The sequence below is a fragment of the Camelina sativa genome, chromosome 5, assembly GCF_030686135.1.
Source record: "Camelina sativa cultivar CO46 ecotype springtype chromosome 5, ASM3068613v1".
Lineage (NCBI taxonomy): Eukaryota > Viridiplantae > Streptophyta > Magnoliopsida > Brassicales > Brassicaceae > Camelina > Camelina sativa.
Window position 1 is genome coordinate 885,687 of NC_141884.1, and position 20,020 is coordinate 905,706.

Genomic DNA, 20,020 nt, shown 5'->3' on the forward strand with positions numbered 1-20,020 from the left:
GACTTTTACTTAAAAAAGATATTTTTTTAGAGTATCTATCTTGTTGTTAACAGAGACCACACAATGATAGTGAATCATATAAGACGATGTCTTAATATCTGATTCGCTAAACAATGAATCAAATCAATGGTATCACAGAACAAGAATCTCTATAGATTAAAACAAGTTGAGTTGAAAAAAACAAAATTGAGCTGATGTATTTATACATTTTTCTTGGTAGCTTATATCCCAAGAAATATGTGGTTCTGATCAGCTAATTATGTCGATGGCACCGGGTAAAATCCGAAACTTTCTAGGTAGAAACCCAAGATACTCTCCATCTGACTGAACATAGATACTTCCGCTGCCGGAAATCTCTTCAACTTCGATACTTTGTACACTACAAGAAAAATGCATATACGTTAATGTCATTTGCTAAGGTCATTCTAATATGTTAAGTAACCGAAGAAAATCTTACCTTCTTGAAGACACATTGTTAAGCGAGAGATGCGTCCCGTTGTATAGCTTATGAAGATTAAGTACGAAATCATACCATTTGAAGTCTTGCAGAACCACAACCTGTAGAGAGGAGTGAACGAATGATGGTCAAGAAGAGTTATCGTATTCACAAAATAGGAGGATTTGAGATCGAAGAAACAAATTGTTGCACCTCAAAATTTCCATTTCCAGGGACAGCGTTGGGTGTGATTTTCATTCCACCACCAAAGTATTTAGCGTTCCCAACGCAGAGAGCAGTGACCTGGGGATATAATTCCCATTCACCTCCATTGACCTGAGAGTATAACACAATGCTCTGAGGTGTATAACCTACTATGGTGAAGAAGAGATTTTTTACAGAAATAATTGCTTACCCTGATTCTCATATCTTGGTTATCATGCCCCATAAAAGCTTGTAGAGCACCGATAACGTAGCACAAGTTTCCAAATTTCTTGTACTTTGAAGCGTAAAAACCTGCCTTTGCGCTCCTGCAAGTGATGACCAACAAAAGGAGAGATTTACAACCACCTCACTAAGGATTAATCACACAGGCAAGATCCATGATATGCTTACAAATGAACATCAGCAACGTTTATGAAGTAATGCAAATCCCTTCCTTCCTTGCTGTCGATAACACCGACATCAACCCGTGATCGCATCCCTGAGAAAATGCTGGTTATGTGATATATGAGACATAATTACACAGAAGTTGCAATGTAGTAAGTCATAACTCCTCAAATGGACTCAGTGACATACCTTTAGCAATGCGGTCAACAGCTTCACAAGGATCATTGTTCCTAACAAATTCAGGACATACTTAAGATCTGGCACAACATTGTTTCGAAAACAAATTACATCGAACACAAGATGCAAAAACTAACCAACCAAATGTTCTAGCAAAATCTGAGCCAGTACCTAAGGGAATCAGCTGCCAAAAAAAGAGATGGACTGAGATCGTAAGTTGCAAGAGATATACACAAAAACAAGTAACAAAAGGTCAATTCAAGTTACTCACACCAAGTGCAGTAGAATGACTAGCTTCGCTGTTGAAACTACTGACAGGTTTTCCCTCCCAAAAGAAACCATTAACAACCTGTACATAAAAAAATATACAATGAGTGGAGCTGAGACTCTTCAGAGCTGAGTTCTAGCAACCAAAAGATATTCAATTACAACCTCATGCAATGTTCCATCACCTCCAACCGCAATAACAGCATCTGCCCCATCCCTAATAGCCTGAGAGGATAATTGGAAGACACAAACCGATCAGCTTAGAACCAAATCAACAAGACAGAGAATACTGTACTCATCAAAGTAGTAAAAATATACTTCCACTGCTCCTTACCTCTCTTGTAATGTCAATGGCATGAGAAGGACCCGTTGTTAACGACTCGCATACCTGCAGAAACAAACAAGATAACGAGCAAAATTCAATTTCATGATGCATGATAAGAAACTGAAGAAGGCTAATGGAGATGGCATTAATAACACAGGGCACAAAAAAGGCAAGTGAATCGAAAACTCACATTACAGTCTTTACCAAGACGAGAACGAAGGTAAGGAAGCAACTTCTTCCATTCTTTAGCTGTTCTACCATTAGCACCTAATTTCATATGAAAGACACTTAATAGAATCAAGCACCTAACATCATTCAGAAAAATCCAAAATTTATTCCAAATCTCAGTCCTTTCTTCGTACCTTGAGGGTTTACAACGAAAACGAGATCACGGAGAGTGGAGGAGGAGACGGCGGCGGCACCAACAGCGCGAAGGATCATACGATCAGAGGAGAGACCGGAGGTAATACGTTGCGGCGTCCTAAGGAACGAAGGTTGTTGATTCGCCGTGAAAGGGCAAACTGAAATGCAGCAACTGGATAATAATAGCATCGTATAACCGCAGTTTTGGCTCCGGGAGACATCGTCGCCGTTATCAAGTTCAATGTACGGTTTCAGAGAACCCTCTGTGTAAGTGAGAGGCTTTTCCTAACATAATTCTATGGGCCGGTTTCTCTTTAAAATCTATATTGGCTTAACGCATATGGCCCATAATAACGTTTTTTTAATACAGTTTGTCTATATAATTAAGACGTAAAGCTAGAGATTAGAGAAACAAGAAAAACGAGTCAAGTTGAAAATTACATTAAACAGCGGTTAAAGTGGGGATCGGTCTGTTAAGTGTGGAACTAGTCTACAGCTACATGACAGCTGTTATATGGGCTTTACGGCCCGTTTATACAAGTTTGTGGGAGTCGTAGTATAAATTGCAGTGTTCAAGAAAGCATTCTAGGCGCCACCCAGGCGCTAGGCGCTCAGCAAACGCCTAGATGACTGCCTAAACCGCTTAAAATTACATAAATTTTATTTTAATATTTATTTTTGTTTTTTAACTAAATATATTTAAGTTATTAACTTTTATATCTTTATACGTAATTATAAATATTTATATGTTGTTAATATAACTTAAATAAATGTATTTTTCTTATTTTTGTTTATAATTTATAATTTTTTTTATTTTTCTAACATATATTTTTACATAATTTTATATATATAATGTTTTATGTTGTAAACGCCTAAACCGCCTAAAAACCGTCTAGGCCCCGACTAAGCGTTCTAGGCACTAGGCGCTGGGTCACCGCCCAGATACCGCCTAGCGCTTCTTTAACACTGATAAATTGTAGTATAGTTTATAGCCGTTAGATTTGGTTTTATTATTAAAAAAACACATCTAAAAAAAGACTACCAAATGTCAAACCAAACCACTAATTTTATAATCCCACGAAATCGTCTTGTTTTTGGCCTTTCGATAAAGAAAAGACTTATTTAATCCCAAACACAGCACTGTGATCAATATAAGCCGTCCACTTTTCGCGATAAGATTTATTTAATCTCAAACACAGCACAGTGATCAATTTATACGTGACAGCCATTCAGAATCATACACCTGTAAGTTTGTCATAGTTTCTCGCGTGACGGGTCGTTACGTTATCAATAAATATAAACTCACGCCGGACCTCCGTCATAAAAAAAATTATTTTTTGTTCTCAGCCGACCGACCGACTCAGAAAAATTCAATGAACCATTAGAAGAAGATAAAAAGACTTTCCCTTTCCCTGTGAATTCTTCATCTCCGGCAACTTAAAAACGGTAAGGTTCCTTGATTTTGAGTTTTGTTGTTACCCATGAATCTCCTTTTCTTGTATGTGTGACGTGTGTGCTCTTCTAGTAATCGACAAGTCTGCGTCTTTAAGTTGTAGATAGATTTTAGGGTTAGAGTTTACTGTTATTCGATGAAGATTTTGTGCCTATCCTGTGTGTTTAAAGACCTTTTTGTGGATAATTAACTTCTAGGATTCTTCGAAATTTGAAAGGTTGAAACTTTTTTTCTAAAACATAATTTGATTCCGGCCATCGTTAAATGTATTTAGATTTAGACTTTTAGAACAATTGAGTCGTTTTTTTAATTATAAGAAAGGATGCAAATTTGTTTAGTTAATTCAAGATGATCTCAAAAGTTGTCAGCTTTGAGACTCTTGAAGGTTGGAACTTGGTATAGGATAACCTTGAGTTAGACATCAAATCGATTTGATGATTCTGATAATATTTCTCTTTCTTTTTTTCAGTGTTTAGCAAAATGAGCAGTCCACAAGATCCACCACGACGTTTTTTCCCATTTGGAAATCCCTTCCGGATGTTATCACCAAAGGGCTCAGATTTATCACCATGGCTACTTTCTCTATTGAGCGACTTTGAGCTACTTTTGGAAGAGAGACTGAAGAAATTGATGCCTAAGAACAAAGAGGACATCCTCACTTTATCCTGGATGAAGCTAGCTATGGACTCACTCTGCGAGACTCATAACAACATAAACACTCTCATCACTGAGCTCCAGCTTCCTGTCTCTGATTGGGAAGAGAAATGGGTTGATGTTTACCTTAACATCAGTGTAAAGCTGCTAGATCTCTGCAATGCCTTCAGCTCAGAGCTCACACGTCTCAACCAGGGAGATCTCTTCCTCAAGTGTGTTCTGCACAATTTACAATCGGATTCCGGAGAGAAATATCTTCAGGCTCGTTCTTCTCTTGATAGCTGGAGGCAACATGTTAAAGCAAACAACCCTAGAATTGAAAACTGCCGTGCAGTTCTTGACAGTCTTGTTAAATCTCTGAGTCTGCCTAAAGTCAAGAACTCGCCTAAAGGAAAAGTTCTTATGCGAGCTTTTTATGGTGTGAAGGTTCAAACGGTTTATATCTGCAGTGTATTTACCGCGGCCTGGTCTGACTCCACTAAGGATCTTTTTGATTTACCTGTCTCTGAAAAGCCTTCGTGGGAAAAGGTCTTTACCGAAATGCAGAGTGTTGTAAATGATGAGATCAGACACATGTTATCTTCTGGAAGAACCACGATTCTCAAAGAGCTGGAGAGCGTTGATGCTAGTGTCGAGAAGCTATACCCGATGATCCAAGATGGTGTTGATCCTGTTGAAGATGAATGCTTCAGAGATTACGTTACGGAATTGGGGACACAAGCTGAGAAATTGTCTCAAGGGTTGGATCAGTTACTGGAGGAAGTTGATAGTTTCTTTAAACTGACTTTGAGCGGGCGTGATGTGTTGCTCTGTAATCTTAGGTCTAGTGACTCAATCTCTGGCAATGCAGATGGAGAAGATGTAGACTAATACAGCGAGGTAAACAAACAAGTTTAACCCCTACTAAAGGCAGTTTTAGGTCAATGAAAAGTGTTTTCTATTTTTGTTTGTTTGAGTCCATCTGTTGAGCTTGTCTCTTCGGTTTATGTGTTGGTCGTGTCTGTATGACTGTATTGGAATCATTTTGCAATATGATATAAATATAATACATCAGTTTGGCTTGAAAAATCACTGCTTTCTTTGAAATGATCCAACCTCTTTGATTATATAGATAAGTGCAATTAGTACTAACAACTGATTTATAATATTCTTATTCCTTTATTATAACTCAGTCCAAGTAAGTGCTATGTGCTCTGAAGCGCTAGTGTAGAACGTTTAAAGCCCTGGTGATGAGGTTCCTAGTTTCCATCGCGTCCGGTTTTCTTACTGCAAAAACAGAGAAAAAACGAAACAATTTGAACTTGAAGATGAATGATAAGTAAATGTTCCGATCGTCATGGTCGTTTTGGAATTACGCTATGCACCTATGTGCTCGCCTCAAAATGGTTCTTTACAAACAGAACAGTTACCTTGTGCACGGAGGTGAACCACTGGAGGATATGCTAGTTTGAAAAAAAATCGATTTAGTAGCTAGCACATCGACTTATATGGGTGCCAAAACTGGTTTCTTCAATTCGGTTCGCTTAGTTGATGGTGATTTCTGTGGAGATCTTCTCACTTGGGCATTAGATCCTCAACGAAGTCGAAGGCTTTGTTCCCTATCTCTACTAGAACCGTTCAAGTTCTGACAGAAGAATTGTCGAAGGCTAATTTGTTCTCTCAGCTGATGACCTCAAGATTGTCACTAGCTACTCAGTATCGTCATCAGCTGAGAGAACAAATTAGCTAGTGACAATCTTGAGGTCATGCTGAGTAATCATAATTATATATGCATGGTGAGTAATCATAAAGTTGAAATATCCGACATAACTTGCTAAAAAATATAATATATTTTGTTGATCAACTATGATGGACCATCAAAATCCAAAATACGAAGTGAAACCCGTACGTAAATCCCAAAACATTCGAATGTGCAGGTGTGAGTGTGAGCTATAGTGAGTGAATGTGTTGGGTTTTACTGTTTTGCGGTCTTATTTGGATATACATATATATATCTAGTGTCTCAAGTTACCTTCAAGGCTTCAACTACCTTGTAACTTGTTTCTCAAGTTACCGTTGATTTTACAACCTAAACAACTTTTTTTTATTGCCAGGCTTTAATTCAGTGCAATGCCAGACGTGGGAAGCATGTTAGCACTATGGAAGAGACTTTGTAGAAGGAAGCTCTCGAAGGATTTACGTGAGGAAGAACACTCCTCATAATGATGGTTCATGAGGCAATAAACTATAGGTGGGTTTTAAAACCAAGGTGAAATCTTGGTCGAAAATAGAACCAGAATAATCGGTGTTTTGATTTTTGAATGCAATATATCATACCATTGTTGATGATTTGAATTCTGTGATCTTTACATATTTAAATCGACAGTTAATTTTTGAGAGTGAGAGAGAAGAATTTGATAGCTAGTAAGCCATACACATGAGAAGCAGAAAGTCTTTGATGTCAACAACATTGAAATTAAAAATATCTGAAGAAGGTCCTAGCTCTTACAAACGCTCGTACGTACAAGTCTAGAAATATGTTTGATGATCTGCGTACAAGTCTAAAAACATGTTTGATGATCTGTAGTACCCAACACGCCACTAGTATGATGATTAGAAGAATCGTTAGAAGAGAAGAAACCACTAGATAGAAGGAAAAGGAAAAAAATCAACAGGGGAAATAAGAGGTAATATATGGAAAACATTTGTATAAGCAAATAGTTTTTACGTACCTGCTACATTTAGGTAATTGAATTTCACTGATGTAACAAAATCGTAGAGTATAAGGACCGCACCAAAAACAAGCTCACGTAAACAAGGGTAAACAGTAACAGAATTATGTGCTTCATCCCCAGAAGGTAGTCTGCAATAGTTAAATCAAGAAAATAGATGAGTCGTCAAAAAAGAAGTTAAAAAAAACCCTAATTCAAGTTGAAAAATCAAGAAAAGGATTTTAAATACCCTAGCTAGAGAGAGACACGACCAAGTTCGACGGATGTTGTAACATTGCTTACTAAGTAGTATATATCTAATATACAAACCCTATTATTATTTTTATCATTATTATTATACTACTAAGGTTACCTGCATACAAGTCTAAAAATATATTTAATTTAATGATTTGTAATATTGTACAATTTTCTCACAATAACCAAATCATTAGAACGAATAATATAAGATTTTAACTAGTATTTATAAATCATATTAATAATACATTCCCTTTATAATAAAACGGAAGTACACAACATTGTTTTGTGGACTATATAATTTTAATAAGTTGGTTACAAATTGGTTATACATTAATGATAGATTAATTGGTTACAAATAGGTTATACCAAAATTTTTAAAGAGAATATTCTAAAGAATCATATCATCTAACTTACCATATTAATTTACTTTATTAAATTATTCTACAAATAAAATCTTTTGATATATAACTTAACATATTAATTTATTAATTATCATTATACTTCACCTCTCATTTTTATATATGAGTCTATTTTGTGAAACAAATAAATTATCATATTATTTATTATAATTAAAAAATAGTTTTATTTCTCGATATACCATAAGTTGATTTTTTAAAAACAAATATAAATTGTTCAATCTATAAAATATTCAAGCTTTAGTAATATTATTCTTTAGAAATAATATATATTGAATTAAAAATTTTATTGAGTAACGGGTCAAAATTTGAATATTTAAATTCAAATTTACAAAATTATGTCTTATAATGACATTCAAGTCATGATGTAGAATATACATTGTTAAAATAACTTCACATATATAACCTAATACAACATATTAAAATGTTATTTTAAAATATAAAATATACAAAATTTTGTATAAAATAAAATTTAATCAGTGTTATAGCACGGGTACTTATCTTGAATCATTAACAATCATATTTAGCATATGATTTTATTGCATAATATTTTATCTAAAAAAACTTTTAAAACAATCACATAAATTATATTTCATATAAAATTACAATATAAATAAAATAAATTTTAACCGGGTCTTAATCTAGTTAATGATTATTTTGAAATCAATAATTAATTAACACATAATTTTTTGTATAGATTTTCAAATCTATTAAGCTCCATAAATAAACCAATAACCCCAAGTCATTAATCAACTGTTTTTATTTGTTTCTTGAATAACCGGGCTTGAATAAGGCCCATTAAGGGGTAGCTTTGATCAAACGCTGCGTTTTGTCTTCTTTCGTCGGTTTGTCTTCGTTACTACGCTAAAGGGGTTGCTAACCGGAAGGAACGCCTGTCACAGTCGGCGGAGAAGTCGCCGGAGATCGGAATAAGCAGCGATTCCGAGTAGCTCACATCCATACCAAGCAATTTTGAGTAGAACATTCCCCGGCTCGGATCCTTTACTTGTTTGTCTGTGGCTCAAATCTTGTCTTTACCAAGACGAGATCGAAGGTAAGGAAGCAGCTTCTTCCATTCTTTAGCTGTTCTACCATTAGCAGTTTGTTTATATACTTTCCGCAGTTTCTTTAGACAGTAGCAATCAATCAGTTTAAAGGCTTGCTTTAGATTTATTCAATCATTGATCAATCAGTTTCTTTCGTTTCTTCTTTCCATTTTGACAAATAGCTTCATATTTTGGTTAGGTACTGGAGGAGAGGAGGCCTCTTTGATTGCCATGGACATATTCAGAATGCTGAGATCAGAGACACGTTATCTTCTGGTAGAACCACGATTCTCAAAGAGCTAGAGAGCGTTGATGCTAGCGGCGAGAAGCTATACCCGATGATCCAAGATGGTGTTGATCCTGTCGAAGTTGAATGCTTCAAAGATTATGTTATGGAATTGGGGACACAAGCTGAGTATTTGTCTCAAGGGTTGGATCAGTTACTGGAGGAATTTGATAGTTTCTTTAAACTGACTTTGAGCGGGCGTGATGTGTTGCTCTGTAATCTTAGGTCTAGTGACTCAATCTCTGGCAATGCAGTTGGAGATGATGTATACAACTAATACAGTGAGGTATACAACTAATGCAAAGTGTTTTCTATTTTTGTTTGTTCGAGTCCATCTGTTGAGCTTGTCTCTTCGATTTATGTGTTGGTCGTGTCTGTATGACTGTATTGGAATCATTCTGCAATATAATACATCTGTTTTGCTTGAAAAAATCACTGCTTCCTTTGAAATGATCCAATTTTCTAAACCAATTTCAATCAACATAACAGGTCAGAAAGGATGCAGGCTTTGATTTCTAAATAAGTGCAATTAGTAGTAACAAATGAAAAATGCAATATCGAGTTAACGAGTGACTCTGCTTTTTGTGACCATACACGTATGTAATCTTTCATACTCTTTACATTCACGGGTCACTTGAGAGATCTTTTACAGTTGAAAAAAGCTTCTCTCTTCACATGGATTTAGTGTCTTCAAGACACTTTAGAGAGATCCTTCAACTTCAACAAAAGCCTTCTTCTTGGTCTCTATTGTTCTCGGTCTGATCATTGCATCATGTCTGGAGAATCAAGCTCTGGTTTTACCGATCATTGCATCAAAGTTGTACCGACACACGGTGGCCGCTATGTTCAGTACAACGTTTATGGACAGCTCTTTGAAGTGTCCAGAAAGTATGTCCCTCCTATTCGTCCCATTGGTAGAGGCGCTTGTGGTATTGTCTGGTAAGTTCTTTTGATACTTCTTCTGATCAATTATCAAAGTCTTCCTTCTTCTGAATGTTCATTGGCTCTTGATTCTTGAATTTCAGTGCTGCGGTGAACTCAGTGACTGGAGAGAAAGTGGCGATTAAGAAGATTGGTAATGCTTTTGATAACATCATCGATGCAAAGAGAACTCTACGCGAAATTAAACTTCTCAGGCATATGGATCATGAGAACGTAAGCCTTAAGCATCATTTCTCACATTAGAAAACATGTTAAGTTTCTCAAATTTGCTAGATCTATCAAGTGTTCCTGATCTTCAAGGTCGAGGCAAACAGATGATTCTTCTTCTTTCTTTTTCTTCTATAATTTCTGTTTATCTAATTTTCAAGGCTTGGTTTGATTCTTTAGGTTATAACCATCAAAGATATTGTAAGACCTCCTCAACGAGATATCTTCAACGATGTCTACATTGTCTATGAGTTAATGGACACTGATCTTCAGCGAATCCTCCGTTCTAATCAAGCACTGACCAGTGATCAATGCCGCGTAAGTCTTTTTGTGTTGTTGTAGTCATGGTACTCTGTGATCTGATCTGATCTTTATTCTATTTACTTCTCTTCTGTTACAGTTCTTTGTGTATCAGCTGTTACGAGGACTCAAATACGTGCACTCGGCCAACATACTACATCGTGATCTAAGGCCAAGCAACGTGCTACTTAACTCGAAAAACGAGCTAAAGATTGGTGATTTTGGGCTTGCAAGGACAACTTCAGACACAGACTTCATGACTGAATATGTCGTTACCCGTTGGTACAGAGCCCCTGAGTTGCTTCTTAACTGCTCAGAGTACACCGCAGCTATTGATATTTGGTCTGTTGGTTGCATACTTGGCGAAATCATGACGGGACAACCTTTGTTTCCAGGCAAAGATTATGTTCATCAGCTTAGGCTTATAACAGAGGTAAAATAGTAAAGTAAAAAAGCATCAGTTTTTCACTTGTCTGAAACTGCAATGCCCTTTAGATGTCACTAAACCATTTCTTGAAATTAGCTTGTAGGCTCTCCAGACAACTCCAGTCTTGGTTTCCTTCGCAGTGACAACGCAAGAAGATACGTCAGACAACTTCCGCGATACCCGAAACAGCAGTTTGCTGCTAGATTCCCGAAAGTGCCTTCTACTGCTATCGACTTGCTGGAGAGAATGCTCGTCTTTGATCCTAACCGGCGCATCTCAGGTAACAAACAACACGAAGATCCTTGAGAACATTCATGTGGTTTCTTGCAGTTTGCTTTTGGTTTGCTTACATTTGCTTCTGTTTGTGATTGTAGTCGATGAAGCCCTTGGCCATGCTTACCTATCACCGCACCATGATGTGGCTAAAGAACCAGTCTGTTCGACTCCTTTCAGCTTTGACTTCGAGCATCCTTCTTGCACAGAAGAACACATAAAGGAGCTTATCTACAAGGAGTCTGTCAAATTCAATCCTGACCACTGAGAGAGAAACATGTTTTATGATTTGATTCCTTTTTTTTTTAAAGTCTGCTCTGGTTTGATCTCAGATTCCTTTATATTGAATCTAAACTCATTTTATCTTTTCTTTGAATAAAAAATTGTTATGATGAAACACACATATGTATCTCTATATCTTAAGCTACTGCGCAGAGCTTACCTTTCTTTTACATCAAAACTTTTCAACTATGAATCATATCTTAGAGCTTCTGAACCTGTTATACTACATTACTATTGATATCTCTATCAACCTCATATTAAATTGGGAATAAATAAATTATGATTAGTTGGGAAAAATCCGACTTCGCATGATGATTAGTTAGTGAAAGTGTCACAAACTCTCAACATTTTGACGTGTAAATATAGGTGTCTTAATTATAAAATTAAAGACTGATCAAAACTAAATAAATAAATACTAGTAAAACACAAGATTTTGGCTTATGTATGTATTAAATAAGTTTATAATTAATTATATGGTGGTTATGTACATATTATGACTCTTGTCTCTGACCAACACGTAATAAAATTAGACAAAATAAATCTTAAAAACCAAAATACCAATATCCCTTATATCTCGGCGATAATACCGTGTAAAAGCCACGCGCCATGATAAAAAATCCTCATCAATTAGCAACCGTTCGATCCACCCGTGAATAACACTACACTTCCGTGGCGCGTGACCAAACCTGATAAAAGTAAAGAAACGTAAAGCTCAGTATTACTTTTATTAAAATAAAATTAAAAAAGTCCGTAGTTGAAAAATCTTAAGACGACGAAAATTCTCTGTGAGTGATGATGATGATGCTCTTCTTATTCTTACTTACACACTAATAAATAGTCTAAAACCCTTAATCCTCAGATTATTATATCTTCCACAATGGCAGAGATTTGGATTCTGAGTCTAAGAAGAACTCTGTTATTCTTCTCATGGGCTGTTTCAATCTGTACTTGTCTCCAAGATTCAGCTGAGTTGGACAATAGTAGTAATGGAAGCTTTTTCACGGTCTCGAGCTTCAGGTATCCTAAATCCGAAGTCAGGCCCTATGATACTCGTTACATCAGAGGTCTGTTTCTTACATAATCTGATCTTATCTTTTCTCTTTCGTCAATTTGAGATTCATTCATTCATTCAAGCTTTTCACCTGCTTTTTTTTTTATAATATATATAAAAGTGATGATCAGTTCAATTTGGACTTGGATTTATTACATGTAGATGTCTTTAAATCTGATCTTATATTTGGTTGATTTCGTATGATCTCACGAGCTCTCTGATCCTCTCTATTTGATTCCGTGACAGTTGATTTGCCTCCATGGTTCTCGTCGTTGAATGTAGCTATCGAATCTGATGTAGACATCGTAAGTTTAACTGATTTTTTCTCCAAATTTTGATTGTTTTTTTGGGTATTCAAAGAAAAAAGTTGCTAAATTTGGGATTTGATTTTTTTTTGGTAGAATGCAAAGAGCATATCAAAGATGTCGAGAAGTCTACTTCCTGTTATATGCTTCAGAGATGGTAGTCCTCCTCTCCCTGATGCCTCTACCAACGCTCAGAAAGGTTTAGGTACGATTTAGGTAATTATAGGAAACGTCTATTGTTTGGCTTCCAAAGAGATCACAACATTACCTTACTATTTTTAAGGGGAACTAATAAAGTGTTTTCCTTTATGTTGTTTATGTAGAGCTAGGAAGGTTCTTCAATGGATCATTTGAAGGAGCTGAAGATATCGAGATTGCTGAGCAGTGTTACCCTATGCAGAAGAATATTTCCTTGAGATTGACCAATGAACAGGTTCTCACATTACTCTTAAACCTTCCTTATCTGTTACTACTTTTTTTTTGAGTTGATGAGTTTCTTTTATTAACGTTTGTTATTGTATCTAGATTTCACCGGGGGCTTGGTATGTTGGTCTTTTTAACGGAATCGGGGCTACGAGGACTCAGGGAAAAATGGTATGGTTCTTTATAATAGTGTAATGTCATTCTTTTATTAAAAAAAAGCCTCAGCTTTTGTTGTTTGTTTGTTCTCTAATACTTGGAAACTTGCACAGATTGTTCGCTCCTCGGCATTTTCATTTAGTGCCAACATTAGTGTTGAAGGTTGTAAAGCCGCTACAATGTGGGGTCCTTCCTGCAACCAGACGATTTATCCGCTTTCATGTTCTCGGTTCGATAACCAGACTGGAAGTGTTATTTCTTGCTCTGATTCTTTCCCTAGTTCTTGTCTTACCGCTGCTGAAACAAAGACATATGCTTTAGATGTTGATGGAATAGCTGAACAACTAGTGATTATGGCATCTAATGTCAAAGTAAATTCCAATGAAAGTTACCTCATGTGTTACGCCCGTTTTGGAGCCATTGCTTCAGAGACTCTCCATGATTACGCTGCTGATATACACAAAGTTCCTTTAGTTATTAAGAAACCGAAAGCTGGTCGATGGTACATTGTTGTTAGTTTATCTGGACGGGAGAATCGGCTTGTACAGGGCACAAATTCTAGTTCTAAGGTCTGCTTTTCACTGAATGTTAAAGTGCTCGGGTGTCCTGTGGGAAAAGCAGGACCAAATTGCGGGCAGCAAATCTACATGCTTCAGGTAAGTTTCTCTAGAATCTTCTGCGTTTGTCAAAATCAATATTGAGCTCTAGACTTATTCCAATTATTGAACAAGATACATTTTATGCAGGCAGTTATGAGGAGAGGGTCGTTGACACCTTTTGAATCATATTATTTGCCGGTCAATGACGCTTCACCTTCAGGCTCAAGCACAGCTTTCCCCCTCGAACCCATTATCAGCAACTCTTCCTCTATTCCAGAGTTAGACACAAGCACATGGACTTATTTTCTCATGAACATCCCTCAAGGAGGTGCTGGTGGGCATATACACTTCAGATTAACATCAGATTCCACGATACAGTATGAAGTTTATCTTAGATTTGGTGGATTGCCCACTCTTGAGGATCGGGACTATTATTATGTGAATCGAACAAGCGCCAGCCGCTCAATGTTCTTCTCATTGTATAATTCTAGCCAAGAAAAGGTTGACTTCTACATTTTGTATGCTCGAGAAGGAACATGGTCAGTCGGGTTAAGGCAGCTCAATAACTCTACTGCTCCTGCTGCTTTCAAAGGTCCACCTACTCTAGTATCTCTTTCTCTTGAAAGATGTCCGAGAAGGTGTTCATCTCATGGGCAATGCCGATATGCTTTTGACGCTAGTGGATTGACATCTTACAGGTTTTCTTATATATCTCGAACCAGTTGAAATTTGGTAACATATGGAGAGTAGATTATTTCGAGAGTTAAATTCTTGTGTTGTGTTTCAGCTTTTGTTCTTGTGACAGAACCCATGGAGGCTTTGACTGCAGCATTGAAATTGTGTCAGACCAAGGTATCTTAATCTTATCAGTGTTTGAAACTTTGACAACTTTTTCTGTGTACTCATGTGCTTAAAACCTCATGCAGAACATGTTGTTCAGTCTATTGCTCTCATTGCATCAAATGCAGCGGCTCTTTTGCCAGCTTATTGGGCTCTTCGTCAGCGAGTAATTTTCTTGGTTTACACTTATAGTTTGATATTCTTGGTTTGTCCCATCTAAAAGCTGCTTATTTACGTGCTAAACAGGAGTATCCAGAGTGGGTTCTGTTCACATCCAGCGGAATCGCGAGCGCTCTGTATCATGCATGTGATGTAGGCACCTGGTGTGTGTTAAGTTACAATGTTTTACAGGTACGAGTAGTTTGATAGCTTCATCATTGTCATCTTCTGTGTGGAATTATATACTTAGTTACGAGATGGTAATTTTTTTTCTTCAGTTCATGGATTTCTGGCTCTCTTTCATGGCGGTGATTGGTACCTTTGTGTACTTATCCACGGCTGATGAAGCAGTTAAGAGGACAATACACACAGTTGTTGCCATTCTCACAGCTTTATTGGCCTTGACCAAGGCAACAAGGTATCTGAGATGTTTGACTGTGAATGGTTATGATAAATACATCTTCGTACTATTTTATTTTATTGTGACATCAAAACCTTGACACTATTTAAAAACTGTTACAATGGCTTACTATCTATTTGCAGGGCGTCGAATATAATTATTGTGTTAGCAATCGGTTCACTTGCTCTCCTCATCGGATTTTTGGTAGAATTTTTTACAAAGTATCGATCATATTGCGGGTCGGCTGGATTTTCATTGAACATGCTCGACAGGTAAACTAAGGAAGCCATTCTGTTTCTGACTTGAACATACAATAACCACCAATATGACGAAATCATTATTTATCTGAGTTCTGTCATATTTTTCTCGTAGGCCACGGGCAGTCAAAGAATGGTTTAGTAATCTGATCAAGACGCTCAATAAACGGTTTCGTTGGGGCTTTGTGGCGGCTGGTGTTGTACTCTTCACGATGGCGGCCGTAAGTTTCAAAGTAGAAACCAGTTCGAGCTACTGGATTTGGCACAGGTATGTGTATGTTAAGTTTATTAAATATGAATAACATTGATTGTACTATTACCTTTTCTGAAGGGTTGACTTATGAAAATTATGTGCAGTATTTGGCATTTCACAATCTACACATCATCCTTCTTCTTCCTCTGTTCGAAGATTGCAATTGTAAATAACGAGAACCAAGCCCACAACGGAGCTGACAACTACGAGTTAACAAGGCAAGACTCGCTACCAAGGAACTAAAAAAAGCATAAAGATAGAGGCTTTTACAGGATTTTTATGTATCTTGTCCTATATACCAACCAAAGAAGTTTTAGAACAGAACAAAGACATGGTGATGGGTAAATATTCAGGTTTTTTCTCTCCCTTACTTAGATTTTTCCGGTGTGGCATCTGAACCGCACTGCCAACTTGTGTCTGTAATCTTGTATGTCTATACACACATAGTGACAGGATAAGTTCACTGGAGTTGTCCAGTTGCATCATTTATCTTAGGCCTAGACGATGTAATGCTTTGGTACAATAAGAGGCTTTGGCATTCTTGAACAGTATTTACTTCCACAGCTTTTTATGCTGATTAAATACTGCTGTGTCCCTGGTTGTTATTGCTAGACTAAGTTTTCCCCTAACCAACTGCAACCTGGAGTTTTGGGATTGTTGCAGTTTCTCCTCTCTGTTCTACGCAGATGAGCCGCTTGATACCAATGGCCTTCGGAGGCGTAGGCGTTTGACAGGATGGAGTAGTTCACAGGTTTGCTAGGTTCAATCTCAAGAAGCTTCTTTGCACCCCATTTCATGGATTTTATTTTCTCATGGATGTTACATGCTCCTGTGAAAGCTGCCAAAGCATCAGTGCTTGGTTCTGTGGGCATTGACTTTAAAACATCAAAAGCCTCGTCGATGAAACCAGCTCGACCAAGAAGATCGATCAGACAAGTGTAGTGTTCTTCCTCTGGTTCTATCTTGTAAACGTTAGTCATTTGTTTGAACCAGTGAAGCCCTTCTTGAACTAATCCTCCATGGCTACAAGCAGACAGGACCTCTAAAAAAGTGATCTTGTCTGGATGAAGTTTCTGCAGCATACTTTCAAACATTCGCAAGCTTTCTTCTGGGAGTCCATGATAAGCCAAAGCTCCGATCACTGAAGTCCATGAAACAAGATCAGGTTCTCGGATGGAATGAAAACATAGAAGTGCTTCAGATAAATTTCCCAACTTGGAGTAAGAACTTATCAGAGAATTAGCCACCGATAAAAAATCTGCAGAGCCCCGTTTAGTAACAATGGCTTGCACTTGCTTAATCTCCTGAATTGCAGAGAATTTCGAGCAGGAACTCAAAACACTTGCAAAGGTAAGCTCATCTGGTTGAACATTCCCACGGAGCATTTGACTAAAAAGTCTCATAACTTCTCTCCCTTCTCCATTTTGTCCAAAACCCACAATCATCGCGTTCCAAGACACTACATTTCTCACAACCATCGAATCAAAACACTTACGAGCATCACTCATATAGTTACTCTTAGCATACATATTAACCAATGCAGTCGACACTGTAATGTCAAATTCAAATGACAGTTTGAAGACAGTGGCATGAATCTGCTTCCCTTGTTCGATCCTACAAGCACTGAGAAGACTCGAGAGAGTGAAATCATCACCCGTGAATCCGTTTTCTTCAGAACCCATCAGCTTAAGTAAACCAAAAGCTTCATCAATCATACCGTTAAGAACATAAGACGAAACCAAAGCGTTCCATAACACTAAATCTCTACACAAAACCGCCTCAAAGACTCGTTTTGCTTCAACAACGTGACCACACTTCCCGTAGAAATCAACGAGAGTAGTACTCAGAAAGCAACTTGATTCGAGACCTAGTTTCACAATCAGACAGTGTAATTGGATACCAGCTCCCACATCGTTGGAATCAGTACACAACCGAATCAACCCTATAAACGACACATGATCCAAACTCACCTCAGTAAGAAGTATCCGACTCAAACAACAAAAACCTAGATGAGCTCTGTTGTTGGTGACACCGTCTCGGTGAAGGACACTGTGAATGAGTATGTTCCAAGTAACATTATTTCTCACAGGCATTTCGTCGAAGAGCTTATCTGCATTATCAAAGTCTCTGCATTTCGTGTAAGCTTGCAAGAGCTTGTTTTGAAGGAAGAGAGAATTGTAAGTGCCTTCTTTTACCATGAACCCATGGTGTTGTCTCGCGTCACCAAGGAGATGATCAAAGCTAGCAGATAACTTCGATACAGAGGATATAGTTACAGGTGAGGAAGAAGGAAGGGTTCTGAGGGTTCGCAAGGAAGATAAATAGTTTTTGAATAGGACAGTCTCGATCGGCGTTGATCGGAACGTAAAACGCATCTCTACCGCCGGACATGAAAACAAAGACGGCGTGGCGGGAAACGTCTGACTCAATTCGAGGTTTTAACTTTAGAGCCGAGCCGAGTCGAGTCGTTTTCAAAGAGGTATTGTATTTGTTACGGTAAATAGGGTAATTAAATGACTAATGAGTACTTAATGACCAATGAGTTTTGTCGACAGTTAACCACAGTAGCTGAGTTTTTACTTTTTAGTTTAAACTTTAAACAAAAATATTGGTGACATTGTTTATCATGTGAATTCTAAATATCTTTCTTCTTCTTTTTATTTAATTGCAACCCTTTTTGTCTTTAAATTGATAAATTGCTATGAATGTTGTAGTAAGAACTAAAATTTTATGCTTTTACTTTAAAGAAAATATTATAGAGCATTCCTCTTTAATTTACTGATTTGAGAATTATAAAAGTAATAAAAAGTTTAAACCATATACTATTGGCTTCCAATAATTTGTCATAAATAATAAAAAAATGATTAATCAGTAGAAAAAACTTAAGTGCTCATTGAAAATTGTAAAAACTTTAAAGTTTGGTTTTAATAACATCCAATTCAAATAGACAAAACGACATTTTAACAACTGGCATATACTTTACTTAAACAGAAAATACATAAGACCATCAGCATCGGTAGCAACGCTCAAAATAATATATTTTAATTATTTTCTTTAAGTATTATTATATATTTAAATAATAAATTTGTAAAAATAAAATTGGCCAGTCATAAACTTCCATACCTTAGAGAAACATTCTTCCGATGCTCAATGGAGAAACGTTTTTCACTTTTCAGTTTATTTTATTATTATTTTTTAATTTTTAAATTGAGAATATATTTAAGAGTAACAACTAGTCGACATGCTCTAAGAGCAGCTTTTTTTTCTTTTATAGTTTTAGACCTTTTCTAATTTTGAATGGGTTACATTGTGATTTTTTCACTTTTTATAATTTAAAGTTGTAAAAACGTTAAAGTTTGGTTAGATAAGAGTAAGACCAAACTAAAAGTAAAAATTCACATTACATAATCCAATCGCCTTTTTGTAAAAAATAACGTTCATTCTGATTCAATGTAAGTATCGTTTTTACATAAAATAAGAAAAGACAAAAAAAGATTCTATTATTCTTATTAATTAAGTATTATTAAGAAATGCTATTACTTTACTCTCCCAGAATATAAATCTTAAAGTTTAATCAATTTTACACTATTGATTTTTTTTTTTGTGAAAATTTTACACTATTGATTAGAATGATAAATTTCTTCTTTTTTTTATTTATTTGCAACCCTTTTTTGTCTTTAAATTGATAAATTGCTATGAATGCTGCAGTAAGAACTAAAATTGTATGCTTTTACTTTTAAAGAAAATATTATAGAGCATTCCTCTTAAATTTACTGCTTTGAGATTTATATAATTAATAAAAGTTTGAAACCATATATTATTTACTTTCAATTATTTGTCATAAATAATTAAAAAGATGATTAACCAGTAAAAAAATTTAGTGCTCATTAAAAATTGTAAAAACGTTAAAGTTTGGTTTTAATAACATCCAATTCAAATGCACAAAAGGACATTGTAACAACTGGCATATATTTTAGTCAAACAAAAAATACCTAATAACGTTTTTTTTTTCTTTTATAGTTTTAGACTTTTTCTGATTTTGAATGAGTTATATCATGATTTTCTCACTTTTTATAATTTAAAGTTGTAAAAACGTTAAAGTTTGGTTAGATAAGACCACACTAAAAGTAAAAGTTCACATTACATAAACCAATCGCCTTTTTGTA

General features: G+C 36.2%; 4 protein-coding genes and 1 pseudogene across 9 annotated transcripts; 3 read left to right on the top strand and 2 right to left on the bottom strand.

The window, feature by feature from the left end:
• Positions 1 to 3: 3 nt before the first annotated feature.
• On the bottom strand, positions 4 to 2,493 carry LOC104784705 (sphingoid long-chain bases kinase 2, mitochondrial). 3 transcript variants are annotated; one of them, XR_015558121.1, is made up of 12 exons: positions 2,177 to 2,459; positions 2,005 to 2,081; positions 1,824 to 1,877; positions 1,655 to 1,714; positions 1,494 to 1,571; positions 1,394 to 1,406; positions 1,235 to 1,275; positions 1,052 to 1,139; positions 852 to 966; positions 650 to 772; positions 458 to 558; positions 4 to 379 (listed from the first exon to the last, which is right to left on the bottom strand). XR_015558121.1 is itself a non-coding variant. In XM_010509761.3 (12 exons), the coding sequence occupies exons 1-12, from the start codon at positions 2,364 to 2,366 to the stop codon at positions 250 to 252; spliced, it is 1,104 nt and encodes a 367-aa protein (XP_010508063.1). In that variant the 5' UTR covers positions 2,367 to 2,493; the 3' UTR covers positions 4 to 249. The 3 variants fall into 3 exon arrangements, 1 of the variants encoding a protein (XP_010508063.1); XR_015558120.1 differs by having other exon boundaries at positions 1,052 to 1,150; positions 1,360 to 1,406; XM_010509761.3 differs by having other exon boundaries at positions 1,360 to 1,406; positions 2,177 to 2,493.
• Positions 2,494 to 3,200: 707 nt separating this feature from the next.
• LOC104784707 (protein BPS1, chloroplastic) lies at positions 3,201 to 5,352 on the top strand. Its single transcript, XM_010509764.3, has 3 exons — positions 3,201 to 3,422; positions 3,525 to 3,623; positions 4,100 to 5,352. Exon 3 carries the CDS (start codon positions 4,111 to 4,113, stop codon positions 5,152 to 5,154), a length of 1,044 nt encoding a protein of 347 aa, XP_010508066.1. The 5' UTR covers positions 3,201 to 3,422; positions 3,525 to 3,623; positions 4,100 to 4,110; the 3' UTR covers positions 5,155 to 5,352.
• A 3,068-nt stretch (positions 5,353 to 8,420) lies between these two features.
• On the top strand, positions 8,421 to 11,526 carry LOC104784708 (mitogen-activated protein kinase 12). Its single transcript, XM_019245610.2, has 7 exons — positions 8,421 to 8,702; positions 8,894 to 9,919; positions 10,006 to 10,135; positions 10,310 to 10,447; positions 10,530 to 10,862; positions 10,953 to 11,136; positions 11,231 to 11,526. Exons 2-7 carry the CDS (start codon positions 9,753 to 9,755, stop codon positions 11,395 to 11,397), a joined length of 1,119 nt encoding a protein of 372 aa, XP_019101155.1. The 5' UTR covers positions 8,421 to 8,702; positions 8,894 to 9,752; the 3' UTR covers positions 11,398 to 11,526.
• Positions 11,527 to 12,131: 605 nt separating this feature from the next.
• On the top strand, positions 12,132 to 16,402 carry LOC104784709 (uncharacterized). 3 transcript variants are annotated; one of them, XM_087451754.1, is made up of 14 exons: positions 12,132 to 12,475; positions 12,709 to 12,767; positions 12,864 to 12,972; positions 13,091 to 13,200; positions 13,293 to 13,361; positions 13,460 to 14,002; positions 14,093 to 14,643; positions 14,733 to 14,797; positions 14,872 to 14,951; positions 15,032 to 15,136; positions 15,223 to 15,362; positions 15,488 to 15,616; positions 15,717 to 15,869; positions 15,959 to 16,402. In XM_087451754.1, the coding sequence occupies exons 1-14, from the start codon at positions 12,289 to 12,291 to the stop codon at positions 16,095 to 16,097; spliced, it is 2,439 nt and encodes an 812-aa protein (XP_087307880.1). In that variant the 5' UTR covers positions 12,132 to 12,288; the 3' UTR covers positions 16,098 to 16,402. The 3 variants fall into 3 exon arrangements, with proteins under 3 accessions (XP_087307880.1, XP_087307881.1, XP_087307882.1); XM_087451755.1 differs by having other exon boundaries at positions 12,146 to 12,475; positions 14,751 to 14,797; XM_087451756.1 differs by lacking the exons at positions 12,132 to 12,475; positions 12,709 to 12,767 and having other exon boundaries at positions 12,864 to 12,983.
• On the bottom strand, positions 16,065 to 18,411 carry LOC104784710 (pentatricopeptide repeat-containing protein At2g46050, mitochondrial pseudogene; annotated as a pseudogene). The gene has a single exon (XR_015558119.1). The product of XR_015558119.1 is annotated as a pentatricopeptide repeat-containing protein At2g46050, mitochondrial pseudogene (transcript).
• Positions 18,412 to 20,020: the final 1,609 nt, after the last annotated feature.